We start from the raw sequence: 21,543 nt of genomic DNA, 5'->3' as shown, positions 1-21,543 counted from the left end.
ACAGTTACTTGTATTTTAACTTTTTACAGTATAGATACTGGTCAATTTCACTGATCTTTATTGCCTAACACAAACATGTGTGTGCTAATTTGTTAAGCATTTAAGATGGTATTTTTTGAATGTCCATGTTTCAGAACTTTGCCTCTTATCCACTCAGAAACACTGTGTGATGTAGCTGTATGTGAACATGTTTCAATATTTATTTGTTATGACTGAGATTAAATGTTTAGCACTTACATGTCGACCTCCAGCAATCCCACCAAATGCAGAAAAAATCACAGTCACGAGTTACAGGTTTGTGTTTTACCTTGTTGTGTGACTAAATTATCTTTTTACAAATTTGTTGTTCAACTGGTGTGAGGCTAAATGGAATACCAGTTGTTTTTTAAGAACTTATAGTTTTGCTGTTGCTTCGCCCATCAGAACAGTGGGCTTCTTCATAGATATTTGCAAATACAGATGCGAAGGCACACGATAAATCGATATATCATTTTTCAGAACAGTTTGTGTTTTGATTCTAAAGCAGAATCGCTGCTGCTTTCTCATTATTATTGTTCCAAAAGTGTTTTCTTTCTCTTCAACAGATACCTGGCCAATCTTACTATTCACTGCTCTATTGGTTTCTCTATTGTACCTGAAGATCTCCGCATCATGTGCAGCAGATATGGGGACTGGGCACCTTCACCGGACAACTGGTGGTGCAAGAGTAAGACAACACTTTGCATTGGTCTTAATTATTTGCTTGGTTTTTTGTTAACTGTTTTTTTTTCATCACTTGGTTTTCGACCCTAATCTGTTAAGCTAAACATGTATTGTAGGAGAAAGTTTTGATGCAATGTTTAAAAGTTTCAAGACATTGGTTTACCAAAAACCTTTTTAAAATAATGACAAAATTTTAAAAAAGGATTTTTTTGCATGTGTTTGTGAAATCGTTATTGTCTGAACATTTTTGGGAGCCTTTTAATTTTTAGGTATACCGATAATGCTTGTCTTAACATACTTGTAATCTGACATTTTTTCCTCAAAAAAATAGCCTCAGTTGATACAATACCCTCATTTAAACCAGATTCGGTTAATCTGGATCTTCACCTAATTTGGAGATTTTTGTTTTTGTCTAAACAGGTCGCTTTTACCAAGGTTTTAAATTCATTTCTTGTGTTTATTTTGTTTATGATTGTTTTCCCTATGTTCTTCTTGCAGACGTTACCTGTCCAGACCCGATTGCTCCTGGAGAAAATGCTGTGCTCGATTCCAAACCTCAACTGGAATATTTATACCTGGACACACTGCAATACAAATGCACTAAAAAAGGTCTGTTGGGAACCACACAACCTACTACATGACTTGGCTCTGACTTTTAACTTGGTTTTCAAACCATGACCTTTGAAAGCCGAGTTGCAATTTGAAGACTGTTTAGATTAGTGCAATGGTTGTCAACTTTTATCAACAAATACCAACATAACAATTTAATCATTCTCATTCCTTCTCAATATACTCTGTAGTAGATGCTAAACCATACAATATGATTTAAAATTGGGCATTTTCCAACTCTACAAGACATTTTTCCAGGGCTAAAGTGTCAATATTTACAAACCATATGTAAAAGTTAAATTAAATTGCTCCCCTCATGTTTTACAAATTCCCCCCTGGTTTCGAATCACTGGATTAGTGGTTTTTGACTGTTTTCATTATGGTTACCCCTGAGAACGTTTGTTGAGTTCTGGTGTAACATTTTCTTGTGCAATTGCTTATGCAGGATACGGTTTGAGAAGAGCTTTCCTGCTGTACAGTGCAAAGCAGGTTGGATGTTTGACTGTGAGTCGAACTGGAATCATTTCCATCTCATCTCGGTGTCAAGCTGAGGCTGCAGCTGACACTTGGATGTGGGAATGGGAGAACCACATTAAGTTGGCTTATACTTGGGTATGGGATTGCTTGTTTCTTTTGGGTCAAACCTTAAGATTTAACTTTGAGTTCAAGTGCATTGTGCCTTCAACTATTTTTCGCTCCATAACATTTTACTGTTACGCAGCTATTTGCGGCTTGGTGGTTGTTTTCGTGCAATTGTGTCGCTATGTTTATTTTTCACCAAGCTCTACTAAAGCATTGTTTTCGAAAAGTGACTGTTTGTAATATTTCTCTGCAGACATGCCTTGCTCATTCAGGAACTGATGTCATAATGCAACGATGCAACTTGGCTAATGCCAAGTAAGTAAAAGTGTAATAGTAAACATTTGTATTTCGGCAATCTATTCATCCTTCCTATCCTTTTCTCTATGTTACAGCCAACAATGGAATTGCCCCTTTCTAGGTGGAAATGAGTTTTTATTGAAGGCAATGCATTCTAATACATTTCTGAGGTATTTTAGTTGAAAGTTTGTAATTGTTGTACAAATGATTCTGGATAATTGCAACTTAAATTAAAAAATTCCCAAAATTATTTTGTTCAGTTCTGCCAACGTAACTGGTGAAGTTCACATGAGTAAAACTATTCAAACATCAGCATCATGGATGGCTGAAGTGAGATCACACCGAAGTGTTTGTACTATGCAAAGTAAGTGGATTTTGTCAATAATAATTCAACCTTATGAAAGTAAGATTATATCAGTGCTCTTCAACCTTTTTTTCTTTTGGGCTCCTTAGAGACCTGACTTTTATTTGGATCTTTATGATGAGTTGTTTGGAGAAATGGGCCGAACTGAACCAGAACCGAGTACTCGGTACCGAGCATCACTGTTTTTGATGCTAGGTGCTCAGCCAAGCAGTTATTTAAACTTACTGGAACATTAAATTTGCATATTTATGTAGTGCTAACATATGGAACTGCTAGTGTTGGAAAGAGTATTAACGTGAGATGCTCGGTGTTCGACCAAACAGAACATTTGCAGTTTTGGCCCATCCCTAGTTGTTTGCTAAACTTTTTTAAAGGATTACTTTATATTTTGTATGTCAATGTCTATGATGACTTAAAAAAAAACGATACAATACTTACAGCTCGGTATGAATCCATGCAGTCAGTTTGTACAAGATACAAGCGATGGAACCCATCTCCACCTCTGTTGAAATGCACAATCCAACATTGTCCTAATCTTACTGCTATTCCTGGGACTGTGCTTACAATATGTAAGTTTTTTTCATTGGTTAAATTGTAGGGTAATGGTTGTCAAACTAAAGAATTTAGCTGTAATAACAAGAATATAAAAAAGCTTGTATTAAACAAATAATCCTAATGCAAATTTGCCCTGATGAGTTCTGTGCTTGGTTTCAAATAAAATAGTTGTATTTGGTTTGTTTCTACCTGATTTTTCCACACTTGTTGCTGCTAACCTTAGAGCTTTTTAATTTGGGGTTGTAAACTGTTTTATGCTTCCTTTTTGTTTGTTTTTTAGCTGACAAGGTACCTGTGTATGAAACTGATGCCACATACAAATGTAAGGACGGATTCTGGTTGAAGCCAGGATTAGTTGAAGCTCATTTGATTTGCGACGAAACTGGAAACTGGCATCCCCCTGTTGGGGCAGTGCGATGTACAGGTTAATAAGTCATCATGTTTTGTACACAAAATGTCTATTTTGTATGCAAAAAATGTAAGTTGCTTTGTTAACAAACTAGTTGTTCTCTCTTTTACAGAATGTGTGTGTCATTTTTAATACTTTTCGAGCATATTTGACAACTTTTTACCTTTCCTTTTTTATTTTGATTTTTGTTTAATGGTAGCATGTATTTTAATCTTTTTTCCGGCATATTTCATTTAACTTAGTCACAGAAAAATAGAACCAGTTGTGGGATTCAAAATTTTGTCAGACGGTTCTATCACAAAAGTCATATTTTCAGCCGTGCTCAAAAATCGGTGTATCAGATACGCTGCAAAAATCCATTGACCGTAACCAGTTATGCTAACCGGTTCGCTGATCTCATAAAATTTCGTGAGACGTTTCTATAGAAAAGAACTAGAGCTATATACTTGTTGCAGAGTTATCATGCAGCGCTCCCTATCCAGTTCAACGGACAACTCAAACTGGAATATTATGGACATATAACAGTAAAGTTTTATACACCTGTTTTCCAGGTAAAGCGAACCAAAATTTTAATGCCCTGTTCATGGACAGTCAACCCCTGCAAATTTTTATTGCAATTTATTGGCTTTGGGACATACTACACCTTCAACTTGAAATTATGTACAACATCTCATACTAAACCGGTTCAAATCTAACTCAAATTACAATAAGTTCCATTGTTAATGAAACAATTTGAAATACCAAGTTATGTTTGGTTGAACACACAGCATCTCAGGTTAATGCTGGTGCTTGGTAATTGTGATGGTGTATAAGTTGTACAGGCCCCAGAAGTACATGTTTTTTCACCAACTAATGCATTAAAAGAGTCATTTTTGTTCTTTGGTGCCCTTTCAAACACTAGTGTCATATGTTAGCAAGGCGTGAATATGCAAATTAAATGTTCACATCATTTTGTGGAACTGCCCCACTGACCACCCATCTTTAAAAACAGAGATCCCATGTACCGAGTACTTGGGTTCTGACTCGATTCGGCCCATCCCTAGTAAGAGCTTTATGTGACCATGCTTTGGTCATTACCTCCTTCCTTGGTGTTAATCTTAAGGCCAGCAAAATTTCTAAAAATTTTTTTTTTTCCGGTTTATAAGATGACTGGTGTTTTTTTTCTCCAGGTTTTAGGATGGCTGGTGATGTTGCCCAGAAAAATGTCACTTGTGGAGCAAAAGCAAAATGGGAACCAGATCCTGAAGACTTTCTTTGTCAGCGTAAGTCACTTGTATAAGTTACATGTAATAACTCAGTGGTCCTCAATCGGGGATAAATTTAAAACCTTCTGGGGAGGAGTTTTCTGTAATTTGTGCATGTGCTTTGTAAATGGCATAGGGAATTTAACCTGTGAAGTTGATAAACGACCAAAAGTTTAAATGATTGCTGTATGGTTAAGCACATACTACGTAGTCTATTGGGGAGAAATGAAAATGTTTTGAATTGTTAATGAAGGAATTCTTCAATATAGATTGGGAACCACTGCAAACTGATTATAAACTAAGTGTTATGTTTTTCAGCTCTTCGGTGTCCTGATCCTGGACCAGTCCCAATGGCAACTTATCATCTAGCAGATGCAGATGTGGCTTACCAGGCTACTGTTGAGTATGTTTTGAATATTCAATATTTTTGTTGAAATATTGACTGTTAGATATAGATGGAAATCCACTGGGTCATTTGTGATTTACTGTCACCCTAATTGTATCTGATAATATCTGGCTAAGTTAGGGGTATTTAACTTTTTCAGAAATGTGTATATTGTGTGTGGGGGTGACTAGTACGCTAAACTAATTTCAAATGTTGGTTTTGGTTGGTAACTTTGTAATAACTGAAACTGTCAAAAAAAATGTCTATGCTTTGCAGGTTATTGCTGAAGATTTTAAGTGATAGTTAGTTTTGAGTTTAAAGACAACAGTACATGTTTTGTACTGTTGTGTTTAAACTTTTTTAAACAGTGTGCACTGTCTTACTTATTATGTATTGGCCAAATGCTCAACCTGGCTAACTACTGACATTCTCTACCATCCTAGATACACTTGCTTTACTGGATTTTGGTTCCAGAAGGATGTTTTTTCAGTTGGAGTGAAATGTACACTGGATGGGACAATTCAGCCTGATGCTTCTACTTTGAAATGTGTTGGTGAGTTTACTTTAATAGCAGTCTTATTATGATTTGTTAATAAGATGGTAGAGTTGTTGGTGCAACTGCTTGAGCTCACAAGATTGTGCGTTCTAATCCTATGTCGGTCACTTGTGTTTCTCTGACAAATTTTTTTAACCGCATTGCTCCAACTCAGTGGAACATGAATGGGTTAAACTAAATAATATCATTAAGTTCCTATTTGCTTCTATAAGGCAGGTAGCTTGACTCCAGATGCATTGCCTGCCCAACAAGTATAAAAACAAACACTTACTGTAGTTGGTAACCATTTTTAATTCATACTTTTTAGATGCTGCCACTTGGCACTTTTGTGCCTAATAAATATTGTTTTTTTGGTTTACAATGAAATATGGTAAGCATTGCATGCAAAAATCTGAGACGACTTAAATAATCTGCCTGGTTACACTTTTAGCTTTTCCAATGTGCATGCAAATGGCCTATTTAGTTCAACAATTTGTGTTGTTTTAGTTGTGACTTGTGACCCTCCTCCAACTATACCCAATTCTGCTCTTATCGGTCCTGGCCCAGGAAACTACACAGCGGGTAAAGTTAACATTGCAGTAAAATACCTTAAACTGTATGTATTTTCTCATATCCTATGTGTTCAAAGTGTTAATTACAGATAAACCTGTTTGATTGCATATCTCTCTTATTAGCATTTCAATTGTAAATTATTGATTCTATTTGAATATGATATAAAGGAATAAAGGCGAAATATATACATCTTAAATCTAAGGGACGAATGACTGAATGTTTTTATGAACTTTAATCAAGCAACGGGCTGGGAGATTCTAGTTTTAAGTTTAAATTATAATCAAATCTCAAGCCTAATAGATAGAAAGAAAAAGCTCTGCTGAATTGCATATTAGAGCTTGGAAAATTGGTTATATTATTAAACTAGAATCTCCCAGCCCGTTGCTGTTGTTCAAAATAAAACATTTGCTATATTACTACATTTAAATCACTTAGAAAAAGCAGATTTCATTTCAACCTGTTACATTGCCGTTTATGACAGTGTCATATAAAATGTAAATGTTCTTTAACTTGTTTTGGGATTTATTCCAGTGACAAATGTGACAGTGCAATGCAATACCAACTTCTGGATTGAAAAAGGTGTAACTTCACATGTTTCGACTTGCTCAGTTTATGGAAAATGGACACCAGATTTCAAATCTGTCAGATGTATAGGTGAGATACATTGTTGTTTTAAAATAGATTAAAGTGAAATATAACTATCCAGTGGTTCCCAACCTTTTTTGTCGCAGCCCAAATACTTCCCAAAACTTTGTTTTGTGTTTTTCGTGACCCATATATTCATAAATCAGGAAAGCTTTTTGAAAATTGCTATGCCAGTTTGAAAAATGAAACAAATATTGTTCATTTGTTTTGAGCTGGTTCAAAGCATTATCAGCCTGACTGATAAAGTACCCAATTTTAAATGATCTTTGTAGGGTTTAGCATCTGCTTTGTTGTATATATGGGTGGGAATTAAAATGTTTCATTTTAAGTAAGGAATTGGTCGAAAGGTTGGGAACCACTGCTCTAAAGTATTTGCTAACATTCTCAAAAATACATAGGGGAGCAGCTGCCGAAAAGGTAATGCAACATATTTCCATGGCTCTTTTACCCTAAATAGTTATTTGTTTTTTTTCCACAGCTGTAGTCTGTCCAGAACCTTACTTTGTACCATATGCAACAGTAACTGGTTCTGGTCTTACTGGCAGTAAAACTCGTAACATCACATGTAACAAAGGATTCTGGGTGAATCAGAAACATGCTGAGAAGTCTGCAATCATCACCTGTGATCCCACATATGGAATATGGCTGCCGGGAAACATTTCATGCACAGGTTTGTTTAATTTTTATTTCACCTGAATTTTGCACTTTGATGGTGATTCTGTTTTGGGTTAAACCTTTGGCTAAAACCATGCTTTAAATTTTGTGACCAATTGGACTAACTTTGCTCTCAATGAAATGAATTTAGGATCTGGTTCCCATTTGGTCAAATATTTGGTATAATCTTAATCTTTTGGGATTGGGTTCATGAATCACAAGTATCAGCATCAAACGCTTGGTTTTCCCTAGACAAGGATTTTGTTATCCAATCCCAAAGCTATGTGTATAAATCATAGTAAGCCTGCCCACCCAAACATTAAATCGGTACAGCACCTTCTATATGTCTTGTGTACTTTAGTTTATATATGTATGTGTTTACTGGTCAGCATGAACCCTTTGGGACTGGCACTAATAAAATAATTAAATGTATTTTACCTTGGCTAACATTATCTGTTCAGAAACTAAATGCAATGATCCTGGGCAAGTAGAGAATGCCAGAAGACTGAGAGTTGCTACAAGCTTTACTTACCTTGAAACAGTCACGTACCTCTGCAATCATGGGTACGAGTTCATCAACAGCACATTTAAGTTAGGGTTGGTGGCTACATGCTATGATGATGGATTGTGGTCACCTTATCCAGCACTGCATAAGTGTCAAGGTAATGAACAGTGCCCTTGTTGCTTTGTTGTACAATTTAAGCTAAAATATAAACCATCATGTTATTTTTAATCAGGTAAACTTTTGATACTTGTTAGGCTTAAGAATTTAAGTTTTTAAATAGCTGAATGTCCCTAACTTCCCAACATTTGTTGACGAATTCATCTCTTAACAATTCAAAACATTTTTATTCCACATCAATTGACTATAGCCAAACCATACAAAGATCATTTGAAGTTGGGTTTTTTATCAATTTGGGAGGATATATTCCCAAAGCTTAAGTGTCTCCTTACAAACCACATGTACAAATTTAGGTAAATTCCTCCCCTCAAACTTTGAAATTTCTCCCTTAGGAGGAATTCCTTGGTTGGGAAGCACTGGTATAAATGAATGGGTAATCTATATTGTAAACCAAAATCTAAGCTGCAGAAGCAGGTGACAAGACATTGACTGTAGAGGCTAGGATCTTGATACACAATAAGAAGCAACGGCTTAAATAAAGATATATTACTTGTCAACTAGACAAAATTGTTTTCTTACAGAAAAGCAATGCAAATTTACTGTGGATTACTATGACTATGGCAATATAACCGCTCCATGGGCACATGGAAACAGTTCTGTGTTAAGTCTTGGCAAAGTTGTGACCTTGAAATGTGATGAAGGTTACTGGGTAGTGCTGGACAAAGGTTATCACTCAGTGGATTTTACATGCAAGGAAGATGGCCTCTTTCATCCAAATCCACTATATGTTTCATGCACAGGTAATGTATGAAGCAAGGGACTAAGTTTAAATATATATAGTTGAACTGTTTCAACATTGGTTTTATAACACCTTGGATAAATTTTGTTGCAACATATCATATTTAGTGGTTTATTATGCATGATATTTGTCATTTATCATTCGTATTACAGATCTCTAATTAAATATCACTTTATTTAGTTGTGACATGTCCATACCCTCCAACCATTGCACACTCAACTAGGACTGGCGTCTACACTAATTATGGTTCAAAGATATTCTACACCTGTGATGAGGGTTTTGCTTATTTGACCATGCCAATCCCTACTACAAAATGGGAATTAACTTGTCAAGCTACCGGAAAGTGGGATTTACCTTTCAGTGCTGTTCAATGCAAATGTGAGTAGAAAAGAATTGGGAATATCAGGGAATATGGTTAATTGCATAGAAATTTTTTGTCTCAAATGTATGCATTTGTTGAAAAAATCATACGGTCAATCACATAATCTGCTTAATTGCATAAAAAGGTTGGTTGAATTAGGTGATTAAATAAATTGGTGGAGAAATTATTAAAGAGTGTAGGGCATACTTTTATGCATTTAATTGCCAACATACACGTATTTGGAGTAAAAAAAAATTTGATCTTCACATTGCATTGATACAAGCAACAACAAAAAGCATGACAATGTATTGGTTTTCTACATTTCTTCCAGTTGTTAGCTGTGCTCCACCAGGGGCTGGTGAAGGAGCTGATCTTATTGGAGAATCCTTTGCATACAACAGTGTAGTGACATATCAGTGCAAACATGGCCTCTGGATTGGCAAAGATCAGTTTTCTGTCAACGCAACTTGTCATGGCAATGCCACATGGAGTATAAAACCACCAAAATGCAAAGGTACCTGTTTTTTTCATGAAATGTTTACACTTCAAAAAGATATTACCATGATGTATAACAGTTTTGGTGTTATGTAGAAATGGCTTGTGTTTGATGTGAGCTAAATCTTTTGTGACTATCAACTTGTTGTTTTCCAACAAATACTTTTTCCTAAAGTAGTTAGCGGGCACCCAACTATAACTTGGATTGTCCTACTGCACTATTACAACCTCCTTTTATTACTTTTTCCAATTGAGATTTTATTTAAAGGATTGTCACTAATCTGACTGAAAAAGTGATTATTGGTGCTTGTGCTTTACATCATGTAATATGCTGCAAAGATTCCCGCAATAAACAAATACTTATCAGTAAAAAAAATTCCAGTATCAGTAAAATATGTCAGACCAACTCATATTTACTGAGTTGACCATGCAAATATACAATGAATAAACGGCGATTTGGTTCATCTTAAAGAAATGTAAGTTGATTTTATAAAGTCATGATTGTTTTTTCTACAGCGGTGGAGTGTGTCGACCCTCGTACTATTACAAGCCATGCAACATTTGATGGAGAAACCCACACATACCTAAGTCTGGTGACAATCAACTGTGACCCAGGTTATGAAGTTGAACCACTTAAAACACACGCTACAATCAGATGTCAACAAAATGGGGAATGGCATTTAAGTCATGACAAGTTTACATGCAAACGTAAGTAAATTGTACTACAATACTGCATGAAAAATCACATATTTTTTGGAAATTGATTTTGAAAATTTGGGACATTAGTGTGGGTCAGCTTTTAACTTGATTGGGGTAATTGAGAGAGAGAGATGAGATGAGTTTATTTTGCTTGGCAACACAATATCAGTAACACAATCACGAAGCCGGAAACAGCTGCGAAACGTTATTGAGTGCAAAACATTGAAGGGAACAATGGGTGGATAATGGTTAAACGGGCTTCAGCTACACCATATTTAAAAAGGCGTTAGATGACCGGGGCTCACAAGAATATGAGGTTGACTCATTGTGCGTAAACACAACTTGGGGTGCAACGTTGGTGGGACCGTTAGTTAAAAGAAATGTAGAGACAAACTTTAAGAAAGATTGCAGCAATATAAGAACATGGAGCCAGCTGGTGACAAAACAGTGACCATGTGAGTTGTTGTCAAGCCACATTACGGCATCCCAGTTGACCTTGTACCAATATACCCTTGTATATTCTACAGCCGTTGTTTGTCCACCTCTACCTGAAGTTCCCCAGTCAAGCAGAGGCCCAGCTAACCTTACACTGTGGTCAGAAGTAACATACACTTGCAATGAAGGCTATTTAGCTGCTCGCAATGTTAAACACATTAAAGCATTTTGTGCTGAAGGAGGCTCATGGATTCCTGATCCCAAATTTATCAAGTGCTTGGGTAAGATTTTGTTTGTTAAATATATGTAACGTTTTACCTATGGTACTTTGCAATGGGTTTTACTGTACTTCTTTAGCTTGTATTTGACACATGCAATCTCTGTGACTCTCCCAAGATGTTGTGACTTGTAACTTTATTTGTTAAAATATTTTCTTTTAAATGGATGCAACTCAAAAAACTTGTATATTAAAGAGTATTATCCATGGAAACAATTATTACAGTGTTCAGCATAATTTCTGGTCATCTAATACAGGGCTACTCAAACTTTCTTGCTCTGTGACCCCATTTTAAAACAAAAAATTCTACGCGACCCCTTGATGGGTATAGCCCAGGGATGCACAACCTTTTCGCTATGACGGCCGCATCACAGATCTTTATTTCACCAGCGGCCGCTTATTGCCTGTTTGCTTGTGTTTTAAAATTACTGATGTAAAAAAATATGTATATATTATTTATAAAGATACTATCTAATGGCGCCTAAAAAGCTTAAATAAATTTCTATCTTACTACACAAATTGACAGCCTTTGCTTTTATGACGTCATAATCTATATTGTGACGCTTGTGGTATCTGCTTTTTCGCATTGTTTGCACACAATGGGCATAAAAAAGTCTGGCACATATGGCTACTAGGCTAGTAATACTCTTTAAGTTCCACAAAATGTGTTTAGAGCCGTTTGAAAATCAAAATTTTTGGCAAAAGAGTTTTTATTTACGTCACGGCCGCCAGTACATATATTCTAATAAACATGTTCATGGCCCCACAAACTTGTCTCTGTACAGCCGCAAGGTTGTGCACCCCTGGTATAGCCTCTACACGGGAATGATGTGTAAACAATAAATGTATGCATGTATACCATTTATTGTGACTGACATAATATCGCAAAATGTTTCGCGACCCCAAAATTATATTCCATTTATGCAAATCAGCAATCATAGCACACTTATATATAAATCACTATATACCAGGCCCATTGGGACTCGAGTCCCAGAAAGAAACCTGTTGTTGGTTCCAATCCCATGGCAGTCTAGATTTTTAAGCTTAAGCTTGCCATATGGGATTACTTGGTGACCAGCCGATTTAGGATCATGCCTTCAATGGCCCTGGCATACCGTGGTTCAAATACACAACTTAAATACACCAGGCTAAGCTTCAATAAAGTTTTGGAAGACTTAATATTTGCATATGCTTAAGTTCTAAATTGTGACATATTTTTTTATATCCATAGAAACAAACCTTTATCATTTATCAACTTTTTTTCTGGTGATTTCAGAACCCACTTCATTCTTGTGTGACCCTCCATATTCAATCAGCAATGCAGAAATATATGCCGGCAGTTTTAGCTTTGAATCAGTTGTTTCAATCACTTGTGTTAATGGATACTGGATTTCACCTGGAGTTTACTCTAGCTCACTTAAATGCAACATCAATGGGACTTGGGAACCTGATCCATCCACTGTTAAATGTCAATGTAAGTTTTTTCTAGTTTATACAAAATTCATGCACAAAAATAGAAACCAAAAATGTAAATTGACATTGATTTTTTTTATCTTGTTATATTGGTCCTCACACTGAATTTATGTACTTGGCTTTGTTGTTTCGGTCAACAAAAAATAGTCTAAATTTATTTTTTGTATTTAATGATGCTTTATGTATTTTTTTAATCTTTTATTATGAAGCATTTTAATTACTTTGTTTTTGGTCCTGAAACGGAAGGCGCCACACTCTGGTTTCATACACCTTTTTTCCGATGTTGTTAACACTAAAAGTGGTCTAAATTTATTTTTTGTATTTAATCATACTTCATGTATGCAATGACACTTGAGTTTTTTCTGCTTCATTGTGAATTATTTTAAAGCTGTGTGCATTTTATTCCAGTGATCAGTTGCCCAAAAGTAGTTGCGAGACCCAACTCAATCTACATTGGTTCAAGTTATGGTTACAACTCTGTGTTGTATGTTCAGTGTGATGAGTCATATAGGATATCTGTGCAGGATGAAACAGGGGTAAGTTTACCTTAAAACCAAATCAGTGCTTATAATACTCATAATTGAAACTTAAAGCTGAAATCACCCAGTCCATTGCTTGGTAGTTGAAAACTGATGAGCCTTATAGCAATAGATGTAAGTTCAGAAAAAACACTTAGTCGTTCACCTTTTGGTTTTAAAGACATGTTATATATATTTCGCTATTGCAGCATCGTTAGTTTCATTCTATTTGAATAAGATACTGACGATGCTTTAGTAGCGAAATATATATAACTTGTCTTTAAAACCAAAAGGTGAACCACTAAGTGTTTTTTCTGAACTTACATCAGTGCTTATAACTTTTATTTGTTTATGGACCATTTTAAACACTTGACAGAGTTGGTATGGATTGCTTATTTTTACAATTATACAATTTTTGGATGGGTTATTTAGTATTGCTTTTCTACATAAAAATAAACATGTTTTAAACCATTTAATCCAAAAGTTGGCTCATCTTTACTAATTATGTTTGTCAGACATGTGATCTCAAAGATTGAAAAAAAACTTTGCAAAAGAATAACAGCCAATATCTGTGTATGTAGCCACACAACCTTTCAACAATTATGTTATATGCACAGATATTGGCTTTTGGAATGAATTTTAATAAGTTTGTTTTCCTTTCTGCTTCTGTATTTTGTTGGGTTGGACTCTCCTTTAACAGCTTGTTGATTTCAAAAAAGCCCCCTTTATTAGGCTCATACACCAACACCGAAATTAATGTCAACAGTTAATGTTACTAAAAACATTCCAAGACACTTCATATGTTAAACATACAAAGTGTTAAATGACTATTTCTTTCTTGTAGCAGTTTTCTCTTTTGGATGGTCAGATTTATTCCAGAGCTCTCATTGCTAACATCTGTAAAGATGCTCATGTCTGTCACATAACGCTTTTAGTAACGGTGTAGCTGCAGCGTGTTTATCATCTTTCCACCAATTGTGCCCTTACCTTTATTGTGCTTTATAATTCCCAACATTGTGCAGCTACTTCCGGCTTGATGAATATTTTTGTGCAATTGTGCTGCTACGATTTGTATCACCGATGAAATAAACTCAACTCAACATCCACTTATATATCCACCTAAGTATACATATTTTTTTAGAAATTACTTACTGTACACTTTTCACTTTTCTGTAGTCATTAATCGAAACTCGTGAGACAAGCATGCCAATTCAGTGTGGAACTGGGTATTGGGAACCTCAGCCAGCAAGCATTCATTGCATTTGTGAGTAGAAAAGATTCCACTATTGCACATTAGTTTAAAATGTGCATGGTTTGAGTCTATAGCACAAACTTTAATTGGTACAGGACACAGGATTAAAGACTAGCTTTACTAAAAACAAAATTGCCAGCAATGTTGAATAAAATGTGGACGTTTAGGCACTTGTTTTCGCTTGTGTATTATTTATTTTCACAGATGGTAAAATTTGTTTTTGTTAAAACGTTTGCTGAATCAAAAATCTATGTTTTATACAAAAAGCTTCTAAACGTTAAGTGCCTAGTTTTAAAGCTGTTGTGATTTTGTTAAAGTCAGTTAAAAATGCTTTTAACCCATATTTAAATCAGTTGCATCTTTACAATTACAGATGTGAGTTGTGACCCGGTTAGTGTCCCACCTACAATGATTAACACAAGCAGTTTGCTTAGAAGATTTGGTTCAAAAATAACGTTTCAATGCTTGGAAGGGATGCAGATAAGTGAAAATGTCTTATCCACAACTGTGTTCTGCAATTATGAGGGAACCTGGTGGCCGGAAGTTTCATCCCTAGTTTGTCATGGTACATACAAAGGCTGTGTTGTTTTAATTACCCTACATAATGCTTATTGGAACCAATTTGTTTGTAAACTTAGTATATTATTATTAGTTTTATTGCTTAAAAACACTAGATACAGACTTAGAGGGGGGACTTGGTAAAACAACTACAGGTCCCAAAAAATATTGTAAGATATGTTTAATATTTCTTGTAGCAAAGTTTCTAGTAGTAATTTTTAACAAGTTAGATTTAAACTAATATTGACTCCTACATTGTTTTTGTAAAACAGTGTGCAAGGTTGATATTTTTTTATCTTGATGTGCAAATTATCTTGGAAATTGGGTAACCTTAAAGTAGATTTGTTTACTATCCTAAATCATTGTTAAAACCATTGTTTCAAGACATCACCTGTGGGCTTCCTATTAATCCGATACATGGTTTCTTTATTGGAACTAATATAACTTATGGAAGCTCCATCACTTACAAATGCTCTGATGGATATCGATTGTCCGTAAAAGGAAAATTTGTCAGAGAAGTCAGTTTGGTTTGTGGCAAGTTTGGTGTTTGGGAGCCAAGTGATGTGGTCACTGAATGCTCTGGTAAGTTAACAAACCATAGCACCAGGATAAAGTAAGTCCTTTTACATTGTTTTTTAGGTTCAAATAAGTAATATAAGTGAGACTGAGTAAACTGAACAATGTCAGAGCCTTCAGCAGGCAGTATGGTCATCGATGATCACCGTTTATGTGATTAAATAACTAAGAATGTAAAATATTTTCCTAGTAACAAAATCAGTCAATGAATATTGTGAAATACACACTTATTTTGCCCAATTGGCATCTTCACATCCTTATTTAAATAGAAAATACTTTCTATTCTTGGTTACTGAAGTCCTTTAATATATTAGCAATGAAAAAAACTGCCAGAGAGATTACATATCATTGTTGTCATCCTGCATATCTTTTATTCTTTGAACCTTTTCAATCAGGCTATAAGTTTTTTTTATATATATTTTAGTAGCAATAGTATGTTCTTGGTCTTTTATTTGCATTATTAACAAAGTTAGGTTGAAACAACAGCCATTTTGCCTTTGTGATCCACATTTCTGTTCATTTTGTCTGCAGAAACTGAGCTTAATCATTTCACAAACTTCCACCCAAATTCCTTCTTTGTCATATATTATTCGGACAACATGATTTAGTCAATACAAATTTTTGGATGTTTTTCATGGCTGCTTGCAAACCATTTTGACTTGCACAGGATAATGTGTTGCTAACTGCATTTGTTTGTTTTCGCCTCTATTTTTGTTGATATTAAAATATCAATAATCCTGTTTTCCATGAAAACTATTCTTTTTGATCCATTATGACACACAAACAAGCAACTTTTAGTTTTCAAACTGTCGCTTGTCATAAAACAGAAATATAAAAATAGAAAATAATCATTTTGGACCACTACTTCAACTGTTCTTTGATGCAGAGGTTCTATGTGATGATCCTGGCTTTATGTCCGACACCACTCGAAACCCTGCTGGTCTTTTTGTTCATTTTGCAATTGGTGATTTAGTTCATTTCACCTGTGTTGAAGGTAAGCTTTTGTGGTTATGTTAATTGTAAATGTACATAATCTCAGCAACTTTTTACAATAAGCTGTAATTACCAGGGACTTGGTTCCATGAAGGTCGGTATACTGAGGAAATTGCTTGTGGCGGTGATGGAAACTGGCATCCTGGTTCATTAGACACTATAGGCTTTTGTCAAGGTATTCATCACTGTAAAGTATTACATATTTCAGAAAGCAAGTAGACAAAAACAGGCTCTGGGGACCTTTTTTTCTTACTTTACATCATTTTTTACAAGTGATTATGCTTAGCATCCACTTATGCAAAGTAGAGATTTTTCAATTGGAATGTCGAAACAAATACCTTTGTTTATTGCTTGTAAATTTTAATTGGATTCAATTTTTTACCCATTAACCCTTTAACTGCGGCGGGCGCATAAATGCCTGGTTCTAAACAGCGATAAAAATCGTATTAGTGCGGATATTTTTTACAACTGGGGTGCGTTTGAAAGCTTTTTTGCCTATCTTCTATCGATTTTGCATAAAACCCTAAAGAGCAAGAGCATGTCTAAACATTAATTTTTGTCAAAAAGAATTCAGCAGTTAAAGGGTTAAACCACAAAATATTTGTTTTTTGTTATACCAGTCATTTAGGTCAAACATATAAAACTTTAAACAATTGTTTGTAGTAGGTTCCTTGTTTCCTGTTAGTCAAAAAAGTTTCCCCAACAGGCCCAGTGGTAACCTTTACATGCCCCAATACGTGTTTAAACGCCTGTTGGACAATCAAATTCCACAGGAGCGATTGGTTGGTTTACAGTCTGTCGAAAATGGCCGCTGCTTCATACATGGCCACGTGTGCCATCGGACTTTGTTCTCGCTAGGATAGAGCTGTAATGTGAATAATTATTTGTATCACAATGACAGACATTACAAATATTGGTGGCAGGCGTTACATATAATATTTGTCTACGAGGGCAGAGCCTGTCAGTTACCCCACCACGGTGATGAGGGAAAAAGCTCTTCATTATGCGAAACAATGCCTCGATGCATACCCAAACAATTACTACATACCCTTTACAATGCTGTTTTGACACTGCACTGCATGAGACAGTTTGGTAGTGATGGTCCACTTACTGATTGTGAAATGTTTTTGGTTCTATTGTTTAGCGATAAAATGCTGGAATCCTCCAAATCTACCCTACTCAGTGAGACCAAAAGGTTGGAAAACAAAAACCCAATTTGGTCGGGGTCAAACTTATGTGTATCAGTGTGAAGTAGGAAGAAAGTTTAACAAGCCACCACAACTTGGAGATTATCATTATACTGAGTGTCTGGCTAATGGAACCTGGTCTCAATTGCCTGAAGATCTCAAATGTGAAAGTAAGGTTATTTGTTCCAGAAAGGTGATTGGTAACTGTTATACTAAACATTCATAAGCAAACTTTGAAACAGCAAGTTTTTCTACCAAATTTATACTATCCAAAAAATATTCTGTTGTTCAATTAAATATTATTTTTAAGGTAACATTTTTTCGTGGTTCAAGATCAACGTAACTTCTTTGTTTTTCTTTTAAACTTTTTTATCTGTGCCCCCAATTATTGTTGCAACTGACCTCTGGTGCCCACCTTGAGAACTGCTGATGTAACTTTAAACTATTTTTTAAGTTTGTAAGATAATATTATTCATAAACTGTCTTTTCAGGAGTTTACTGTGGTCTCCCACAAGTCCTTTCTCACTCTTCAGTTGATTTCACTGACTTTATGGTTGGATCGAACATAACTTTTACATGCAATCAAGGATACAGACTTACACCAAGTGACGCAAAAACACAGAAAACAATTTCTATACAATGCAGTGCAAAAGGAGGATGGGTTCCAGACCCAAAAACATATGAATGTGAAGGTAGGACAAACTTGAATGCTTCAGTTTTTTTGGTAAGTTGGAGTGCTGACCCATTCTAAAACATTCAAATTGCATTAAAACTAAGTTTTTTCCCTTGTTGATGCATTTACCTTGGAAGTCAAAAACATTTTTATAAAGAACAGACAAATACATTAATTGCTTTATCTGTTTAATTGCATACCGATAGTAGATTCCACCTAACGGTGTTATTCAGTTATTTGCATAAAACTTGCAAATTGGGTGTGCAATTACATGAGATTTGTAGTGAAAGTTTCAATGTATTCGCAAACCATAAACAACTAGTCACTTAGTTTGCCAAATATTATAGGAAAAAATGTTTTTATTTTACCTACTGTTAGATTAAAAATAATGCCTTTCTCTCCTTTATTTTGCTATGTTGGTTATTAGTAAAGCCAAAGTGTAATTTTTTTAGCTGTGGCCTGTCCTGTTCCTCCACTGTCAATCCCCCATGCCATAAAACACGGGTCAGTGTATAAAGCCGGCCATACAGTGACATATTCTTGTGACAGCGGATACCTGATGTCTGGATCGGCAAAGTTTCAGGGTTTAACTTATGCACTGAGTAAATGCCAGGAAGATGGAACATGGGATGTGAATCCTGCCTCTTTTAGCTGCAAAAGTAAGATATCTATCGCACATGATATTTTACACTGCAAATTAAATCCTAAATAAGCATTAAGTGATGCATTAAACCAAAGTCAAGAATAAACCAATTTTAAGAAAAAAAAGATACTTACAGTATGATATGCTTTTATATTTGCTTGTTAAACACCAGCGTGGTGCACCAAGCTTGTCTATCAAAAAGATGCTCTTAAAAAGTGGTTTGTTCAATATTTATGGATTTGTTGGATTCGATGTTGCTTTGGTTTATAGCTATGGCAAACACAAGTACCTAAGACAGTATTAAAACATATAACCATACAATATTTACATCATAAACTAACAAGTTGACCATCTTGTGTTGGACTAATTATAAAATTAATTGTTTTTTACTTCGCTATTTATAGCCCTGTCTTGTCCAACACCACCTGATATTGTCAATGCAACGGTTGCAGCTTCTGCTACATATTACAATGGTAAAGCAAGATACAGGTGTGTAGAAGGGCATGTATTCAGTCAAACCACAACTGATATTTACAAGACTGAAATTGTCAGTACATGTTCCGATGAGGCCAAATGGATTCCTGACCCAAATTCGTTTTTCTGCTTTCGTGAGTTGATACCATAAATTTGTAAATTTTGTTGTATTTTAGCATTAAAGATGTTCCAAATTGTATATATGTTTGTGCTACAGCTTATGATTGTGGAAAGCCAAAAAACATTTTGCTTGCAAAACTGAAAGTTGTCGTGTCATTTCTGCATTCAACTGCCAAATACACATGTCATGAAGGTGTGTTAGCTTCATTTTCTTATGCTGAAATCATGGTGAAATAGGCCAAACAATTATCACAGGCACTGTCTCACACATTTACCTGATCTAAAACATAAAACTTTGCTGCACATAGTGAAAATAGAACTGAAATAAATTGCTACATTCAGGGTTCCCGCGGGTATGGAAAACCTGGAAAGGTTATGGAATTTAAATTTGTATTTTTAAGGCCTGGAAAAGTTTTGAAAAAAGCCAACTTTTGCGAAAGTCCTTGAAAAAGTATTAATTTGGCGCCTGTTTTTCCCTGAAAATGCCTGATAGAGATGGGAATTTCAAATTATGTAACGTTCATATATTTGTTGCAAGTATGGTAAATTGGCTACATATACCAAAGCCTCTTTTCTGGTTTTACTATGGGAATTTTTTTCGATTAAGGTTATGGAAATTTGGTTTTTTTTTCTTGAAAAGTTTTGGAAAAGTCATGGAATTTATTCATGAAAATTGCGCGGGTACCCTGTACATTTAAATCATTGGCAAATGTTGCTGATGTCTTGCAAAAAAACCTAAAATGGTATTGATATAAAATGTTGCTTTTACTTGCAATTGTCTGCAAAAAATTTTGACAAATATAATTTACAAGGTTATGTTGTTGAGCATGGAGAAGATGGGTATTCCATTGAAGGCAAAACTCTGCCCACTTATATAGATGTGAAATGTGATGTGACATATGCATGGGAGCCGAATCCAAACGACATCACATGTACTCGTGAGTATAAAAGTTTAACAATATGCATGCGAGCAATGTGGGTATCCCGGCCTTAAGTCATGTATTTTATCAATTATGTATCATTTGTGTACATTTGGCTTTCTGTTTTTTATAATGTTTACTTTCTAGTATAATTTATTCTTTATATTAGAACACAAAAATAGATGACAAGTTTTTTGGCTTTAGGATTTAGGAGTGATGCATTTTTACGATAAATATTCGGAACATATTAAATCCGCATTCAATATTTTTTAATGTTTACTTTTTATTATAATTGTCTCATGATCAACATTTGCCTGTTTAAGTAATAGGTAGAATTAGGTCTCATTAGGTTTTAGGTCCCAACTTGACTGGTTCCACCAACGTAGCGCCCCGCCAGTCTTGATGTCCAAATGCGCCAACCTCCAATGTGAGTCCCTGTCATATAACACTTGCAGTGTAGCTGCAGAGCGTCAACCATCCCTCCACCAATTGTACCCTCAACTTTTGTCGCGCTTTTTAACGTCTGAACGTTGCACAGCTATTTTACATCAGTTGTCTGATATAAGTCAACATAACTCTTTCATTTTTTACGTACAGGTATCCAATGTCCTTTTCCAATAAAACCTCTTTATGGTTACATAGTTGGTGGAAAGCGAGATGTCCATGACAGGATTGTGTTTAAATATGAAGATAAAGCGTCGGTAATCTGCACTCGTGGATATGATGTTTTTGACAAGGAGAGATCTGCAACATGTTTGTCAAATGGCACCTGGAGTAGAAATCTTTCACAAGTCAAATGTTCTCGTAAGTTGGAATGTTGCTTTTGATCAAAGTTACAAAATCATATGACTTGAATGACTCCTGTGGTAACAGCATACTTGTTTGTGATATTTTTTCATTTTTATTTGGGAAGT

General features: G+C 35.2%; 1 protein-coding gene across 1 annotated transcript in view; it reads left to right on the top strand.

The window, feature by feature from the left end:
* LOC145213505 (uncharacterized) overlaps nucleotides 1-21,543 on the top strand; it is a 44,182-nt gene that overhangs the window by 15,580 nt on the left and 7,059 nt on the right. The window contains exons 20-55 of the mRNA XM_080081807.1: nucleotides 231-294; nucleotides 585-706; nucleotides 1,201-1,311; nucleotides 1,757-1,923; nucleotides 2,147-2,208; nucleotides 2,286-2,360; nucleotides 2,451-2,554; nucleotides 2,995-3,123; nucleotides 3,390-3,533; nucleotides 3,974-4,069; nucleotides 4,688-4,780; nucleotides 5,081-5,165; nucleotides 5,591-5,700; nucleotides 6,190-6,264; nucleotides 6,787-6,909; nucleotides 7,379-7,570; nucleotides 8,016-8,216; nucleotides 8,758-8,976; nucleotides 9,156-9,353; nucleotides 9,668-9,850; nucleotides 10,348-10,539; nucleotides 11,058-11,246; nucleotides 12,519-12,716; nucleotides 13,124-13,251; nucleotides 14,410-14,497; nucleotides 14,859-15,050; nucleotides 15,428-15,625; nucleotides 16,506-16,613; nucleotides 16,689-16,787; nucleotides 17,757-17,969; nucleotides 18,291-18,491; nucleotides 18,925-19,131; nucleotides 19,520-19,723; nucleotides 19,807-19,902; nucleotides 20,522-20,647; nucleotides 21,227-21,433. Coding sequence (XP_079937933.1) covers nucleotides 231-294; nucleotides 585-706; nucleotides 1,201-1,311; nucleotides 1,757-1,923; nucleotides 2,147-2,208; nucleotides 2,286-2,360; nucleotides 2,451-2,554; nucleotides 2,995-3,123; nucleotides 3,390-3,533; nucleotides 3,974-4,069; nucleotides 4,688-4,780; nucleotides 5,081-5,165; nucleotides 5,591-5,700; nucleotides 6,190-6,264; nucleotides 6,787-6,909; nucleotides 7,379-7,570; nucleotides 8,016-8,216; nucleotides 8,758-8,976; nucleotides 9,156-9,353; nucleotides 9,668-9,850; nucleotides 10,348-10,539; nucleotides 11,058-11,246; nucleotides 12,519-12,716; nucleotides 13,124-13,251; nucleotides 14,410-14,497; nucleotides 14,859-15,050; nucleotides 15,428-15,625; nucleotides 16,506-16,613; nucleotides 16,689-16,787; nucleotides 17,757-17,969; nucleotides 18,291-18,491; nucleotides 18,925-19,131; nucleotides 19,520-19,723; nucleotides 19,807-19,902; nucleotides 20,522-20,647; nucleotides 21,227-21,433 — 5,199 coding nt within the window. The remainder of the gene's footprint in view (nucleotides 1-230; nucleotides 295-584; nucleotides 707-1,200; nucleotides 1,312-1,756; nucleotides 1,924-2,146; nucleotides 2,209-2,285; nucleotides 2,361-2,450; nucleotides 2,555-2,994; nucleotides 3,124-3,389; nucleotides 3,534-3,973; nucleotides 4,070-4,687; nucleotides 4,781-5,080; nucleotides 5,166-5,590; nucleotides 5,701-6,189; nucleotides 6,265-6,786; nucleotides 6,910-7,378; nucleotides 7,571-8,015; nucleotides 8,217-8,757; nucleotides 8,977-9,155; nucleotides 9,354-9,667; nucleotides 9,851-10,347; nucleotides 10,540-11,057; nucleotides 11,247-12,518; nucleotides 12,717-13,123; nucleotides 13,252-14,409; nucleotides 14,498-14,858; nucleotides 15,051-15,427; nucleotides 15,626-16,505; nucleotides 16,614-16,688; nucleotides 16,788-17,756; nucleotides 17,970-18,290; nucleotides 18,492-18,924; nucleotides 19,132-19,519; nucleotides 19,724-19,806; nucleotides 19,903-20,521; nucleotides 20,648-21,226; nucleotides 21,434-21,543) is intronic.

The sequence above is a fragment of the Phallusia mammillata genome, chromosome 2, assembly GCF_965637545.1.
Source record: "Phallusia mammillata chromosome 2, kaPhaMamm4.hap1.1, whole genome shotgun sequence".
Lineage (NCBI taxonomy): Eukaryota > Metazoa > Chordata > Ascidiacea > Phlebobranchia > Ascidiidae > Phallusia > Phallusia mammillata.
This window is presented reverse-complemented; position numbering and strand designations above follow the sequence as displayed.